Below are 6,000 nucleotides of genomic sequence, written 5' to 3'. Positions count from 1 at the left end.
ACTTCAATATTTCCAAGATATTTCTTTATTCTTAGACAACGGATTCCCTTCCGTGATTGGTCATTTCTATGGACACAGAAATGACGTCACCTAAATTGCGTTTACGGCACATAGTAATGTCGTAATTCAGCTCTGAGTGTGACACTTAAGATTCAGTCCTACACTTCGCTGAAAGTGTGAGTAAGACGCTTGATAACTCACTTTTAAGTGCAGCTTTCAGCCAAGAATTTATTTACTCTTAAGTCAACTCTTAGCAGACTTCTTAGGAGTCATTCTAAGAAGCTTGATAAGTACGGCCCCTGGTTTGCAAGCTACCGCATTGGATGTAGAGTACAGTCCTCAAGCCGTGTAATCATCACATCCTTTTATTATTCATCTCCTATTATAAATAAACATGTGATATACAGCAGCAAATGTTTATGACCTCATGTTAGCGCTGCTGTCCACATTCAAGTGCAAAGCCTGATAGACTTTATGCTTTGTAGACGTTACAGTGGCTTGTTTTATTGAGGACTGCGAAGTGCTGAGGTAAACAGGAAGCAATCAAATAACCTTTGCAGCTGACGGGGGTTGCGGACAACGATTAGGCCGCGAGGTTAGCGATGACAGCCCGGGTGAACTCGTCACTCGATGCGTAGCCTCCAAGGTCTCCGGTGCGCACCTGTTGCAAACATAAAGGACAGACATTGTGTTAGTGCATGCACAGCTGCAGCAGCACATGGCTGATGAGGACAGTGTTATGTTGTAGGGGGGCTCTACAGCGGACCTGGGGAAACTAAGGCCCCGGGGTCACATGGGGCCCTTTAAGCTTTTCAATCTGGACCGTCGGACATTCACAAATTATTTCTTTAGATGTTTAAGATGTAAAGTGTAGCTGCCATTATGATGTGCACTCATCTTTTTAATTACTTTAACTATACTAAGTCTTTACATGCTTGGAATCTGCATCATATACTAGTTACTATGCTCATCTAATTACTTACTATGCTCATCTAATTACTTACTATGCTCATCTAATTACTTACTTTGCTCATCTAATTACTTACTATGCTCATCTAATTACTTACTTTGCTCATCTAATTACTTACTATGCTTATCTAATTACTTACTATGCTCATCTAATTACTTACTATGCTCATCTAATTACTTACTATGTTCATCTAATTACTTACTATGCTCATCTAATTAGTTACTATGCTCATCTAATTACTTACTATGCTCATCTAATTAGTTACTATGCTCATCTAATTAGTTACTATGCTCATCTAATTACTTACTATGCTCATCCAATTTAGTTACTATGCTCATCTAATTAGTTACTATGCTCATCTAATTACTTACTATGCTCATCCAATTTAGTTACTATGCTCATCTAATTAGTTACTATGCTCATCTAATTAGTTACTATGCTCATCTAAGTACCGTATTTTTCGGACTATAAGTGGCAGTTTTTTTCATAGTTTGGTGCGACTTATACTCAGGAGCGACTTATGTGTGAAATGATGAACACACTAGCGTAAAATATCCAATAATATTATTCACGTAAGAGACTAGACGTATAAGATTTGATGGGATTTAGCGATTAGGAGTGACAGATTGTTTGGTAAACGTATAGCATGTTCTATATGTTATAGTTATTTGAATGACTCTTACCATAATATGTGAGGTTAACATAGCAGTTGGTTATTTATGCCTCATATAACGTACACTTATTCAGCCTGTTGTTCACTATTCTTTACACATTTTAAATTACCTTTCAAATGTCTATTCTTGCTGTTGGCTTTTATCAAATAAATATCCCCCAAAAAATGCAACTTATACTCCAGTGCGACTTATATATGTTTTTTTCCTTCTTTATTATGCATTTTCGGCAGGTGCGACATATACTCCGGAGCGACTTATACTCCGAAAAATACGGTAGTTACTATGGTCATCTAATGAGTTACTATGGTCATCTAATGAGTTACTATGGTCATCTAATGAGTTACTATGGTCATGTAATGAGTTACTATGGTCATGTAATGAGTTACTATGGTAATGTAAGTCACAGCAGGTCAGAGGAGGTACCAAGCAGTGTGGGTGGGGAGTGTTTCCACAGAGTGTTTCCAGAGTGTGAAATGTGGGTGTCAGGGACAGACGTGGAAGGAGATTTTCACAACAAAGTTGTAAAGTTTAGTGATATATCACATATATCACATTGTAGGTGGGTTATTTACCCTTCATGATCATATTTCGCTGTGTTTGTTGCATTTTTGTTGATTGTAAAATATGTGGATGGAGAGGGGGTGTGACGTTCATATGTTGTCAATATTCAGGGTTTTATCCTTCATAGTTAATATTGTAACATTCTTTTTGAACATGTACATTCTGGGTGTCTCATCCAGTAAAAAAAATGTAAATTATTTTTGTCACAGCGTGTTTAGCAATCAATCATACAATATTGTGAGGTTTTGTATTAGTGTTCCTAAAAATAGATATAGTGGCCCCCAGGCACATTTTTTCCTCTAAATTTGCCCCCCCGAGTCAAAATAATTGCCCAGGCCTGGTATAGAAACATACAGCGAGTTTACTTTTTTTAATCCTCTACTGTATCATCTCACATTCCTATTATTCCTCCGCGTATGGGTTCCATCTAGTGGTACGCCAAAGAAGTCTGGGTGTCTTTGTTGTTTGTTTGTGCACGGTGTGTCATGTTACAGTGGCCAAAAACATTAAATACGCTTGTCAAATGAAACCTCAGTCTTGTTTCAATGAATACTTAGGTCTACTACGCCAGTGGTTCTCAACCTTTTTTCAGTGATGTACCCCCTGTGAACATTTTTGTAATTCAAGTACCCCCTAATCAGAGCAAAGCATTTTTGGTTGAAAAAAAGAGAAAAAATAAGTATAATACAGCACTATGTCATCAGTTTCTGATTTATTAAATTGTATAACAGTGCAAAATATTGCTCATTAGTAGTGGTCTTTCTTGAACTATTTGGAAAAAAAGATATAAAAATAACTAAAAACTTGTTGAAAAATAAACAAGTGATTCAATTATAAATAAAGATTTCTATACATAGAAGTAATCATCAACTTAAAGTGCACCCTTTGGGGATTGCAATAAAGATCCATCTGGATTCATGAACTTAATTCTAAACATTTCTTCACAAAAAAAGAAATCTTTAACATCAATGTTTATGGAACATGTCCACAAAAAATCTAGCTGTCAACACTGAATATTGCATTGTTGTATTGTACTGAATGGAATAGCCTACTTGATTTGATGTTCATTTTATGAACTTACATTCATATTTTGTTGAAGTATTATTCAATAAATATATTTATAAAGGATTTTTGAATTGTTGCTATTTTTAGAATATTTAAAAAAAATCTCACGTACCCCTTGGCATACCTTCAAGTACCCCCAGGGGTACGCATACCTCCATTTGAGAACCACTTTACCACGCTACTGTATTTTAGGGAGTTTTCTGAGGTGATACTTGGAGAAAAAGGTTTGAGAACCACTAAAGTAGACAATCCAACAAAAACACAACAATACTTTTTATACTGTTTGTATTGGATTGTTCAGGTGTAACTAATGTGTACTATATGTACTTTTTAACCAATAAATTATTACAAAGCCTAAAAACACAACATTATTACAGAACCGAATCACAACTGTGCTTTAAGTACAACACAGCATGACTGGATATGGATATGTCAAACTCAAGGCCTGGGGGCAAGATCTGGCTCGCCATGTCAATTTGTGTGGCCCCCAAAAGCGTGGCAAAAATATTTGCAAATAAAGTACCTTATCTTTTCTTAATAAAAGTATTACAAAAATAAATGTACTGCGTACAATTGTATATATTTACACTTTAATCATCTCTAATAATAAAACAAAATATTATATCATCATACATTTCAAAAGAATGTAATTGTTCAAATAAAGATAAAATAGTTAAATATCTGCTTGACTTATGATTTCAAAGCAAGTAATCCAGCAAACTGTTCATGTAAACATTTGGCAGTAACATTATTTTGTACAGTTAAATCCACTTTCAATATAGAGTAATAATACACTATAAAACACAACAACTGTAGATTTTACAGTATAAAAAACGTGCATGAATCTTTACGTAAAAAAAAACAGTGGTATCATTTCTCTATTCCATTTACAAAGTACAAAAGCAGTGAAGTTGTCAGGTTGTGTAAATGCTAAATAAAAAGAGAATACAACAAATCCTTTTCAACTTATATTCAATTGAATAGACTGCAAAGACAAGATATTTAACATTTAAACTGGAAAACTGTTATTTTTTGCAAACATTAGCTCATTTGGAATTTGATGCCTGCAACATGTTTCAAAAAAGCTGGCACAAGTGGCAAAAAAGATTGAGAAAGTTGAGGAATGCTGCCGGCTTGGCTGGGCCTGAGCTCATCTAAGATGGACTGAGACAAAGTGGAAAAGTGTTCCGTGGTCTGACGAGTCCACATTTCAAATTGTTTTTGGAAACTGTGGACGTCGTGTCCTCCGGACCAAAGAGGAAAAGAACCATGTTATAGGCGCAAAGTGTAAAAGGCAGCATGTGTGATGGTATGGGGGTGTATTAGTGGCCAAGACATGGGTAACTTACACATCTGTGAAGGCACCATTCATGCTGAAAGGTACATACAGCTTTTGGAGCAACATATGTTGCCATCCAAGCAACGTTATCATGGACGCCCCTGCTTATTTCAGCAAGCCACGTGTTACATCAGCGTGGCTTCATTGTAAAAGAGTGCAAGTACTAGACTGGCCTGCCTGTAGTCCAGACATTGAAAATGTGTGGCAGCTAAAATATGAGAAGGGAGACTGTTGAACAACTTAAGCTGTACATCAAGCAAGAATGGGAAAGAATTCCACTTCAAAAATGTGTCTCCTCACTTCCCAAACCTTTACTGAGTGTTGTTCAAAGGAAAGGCCATGTAACACACTCGTAAAAATGCCTTTTTTGCAATGTGTTGCTGCCATTCAATTCTAAGTTCATGATTATTTGTTTCTCAGTGTGAACATGAAATATCTTGTCTTTGCAGTCTATTCAATTGAATATAAGTTGAAAAGGATTTGTTGTATTCTCTTTTTATTTACCATTTACACAACCTGAAAACTTCACTGCTTTTGTCTTTTGTAAATGACAACCTAAATATAATTGACTGTTTTATAACAATCAACATGAGAAATACATGAAGAATACATGTGGTATTATTCTATTTTACCTAACACATTAAAATCTTTGGACTTTAACTCACCCTGGCTGTAAAAATCCATTCAGTCTTGTCTATTTCCCATGCATGCTATGTCTGCTCTGCTACACTTTTAATGGACTCGTTATAAAAACAATTGGAGTGGACCACCTCAAAGTGTTTGCTGATTTGGGCTCTCTTTATTTCATTTATCTGCATAGTTCATGTTACACATTTTTATCAAATTGCAATGATAAACATGGACATTTTTGTGAAGTTCTTAGTACTGTCCTTCCAAAACAAGGCACAAGCAGCATCACTGTGTCACGATAAAGCTTGAGCGTCGAATACAAAAAAGTGAATTTTCTCCAAAAAACATCCACTGTAAGTGTACAAAGTGAGAAAAGGCAAGAGGTCCATCTTTAAGGGAGTCTGTTAATGTGAGCACTACTGACCTGGTCAAACATTTGCAGTTGGAGTTAACTTAGTATAAGAAACATTCCATTGGTCAAAGTGTCATGTGGATAGTCAAGAGAGACAAGTCACAAATGATCATACTGAAGAAAAACCACAATATGAGACCACACATCTTAGTAAACAGGTCTCTGTCGCAGGTTATCCACAACAGCACGCACAATGTCGCCCGTGGTCGAGTAACCGCCGAGGTCTCGCGTCCGCACCTGGGACGTGCACAGACACATACGGTACATTTACACTCACGTTCAGAGAAGCTCACAACTAACCATCGCCAGAAGGGGAGAGGAAGGGCTCTTTTCCACTGTACAGGACCAA

At 36.4% G+C, this 6,000-nt stretch overlaps 1 protein-coding gene across 2 annotated transcripts in view; it reads right to left on the bottom strand.

The window, feature by feature from the left end:
• Positions 1-342: 342 nt before the first annotated feature.
• Positions 343-6,000, bottom strand: part of idh3b (isocitrate dehydrogenase (NAD(+)) 3 non-catalytic subunit beta) — a 25,199-nt gene continuing 19,541 nt past the window's right edge. Inside the window, exon 11 of one of the 2 annotated variants that reach the window (XM_062063744.1) lies at positions 343-661. In XM_062063744.1, the coding sequence (XP_061919728.1) occupies positions 584-661 (78 nt within the window). In that variant the 3' untranslated portion in view covers positions 343-583. Of the gene's footprint in view, positions 662-5,361; positions 5,889-6,000 lie in introns of those variants that run through there. The other variant, XM_062063738.1, reaches the window with a different exon arrangement.

Source organism: Entelurus aequoreus, linkage group LG01 (genome assembly GCF_033978785.1).
Source record: "Entelurus aequoreus isolate RoL-2023_Sb linkage group LG01, RoL_Eaeq_v1.1, whole genome shotgun sequence".
Classification (NCBI taxonomy): domain Eukaryota; kingdom Metazoa; phylum Chordata; class Actinopteri; order Syngnathiformes; family Syngnathidae; genus Entelurus; species Entelurus aequoreus.
The sequence above is the reverse complement of the archived record's forward strand: the minus strand, read 5'-3'. Positions and strand labels throughout refer to the sequence as shown.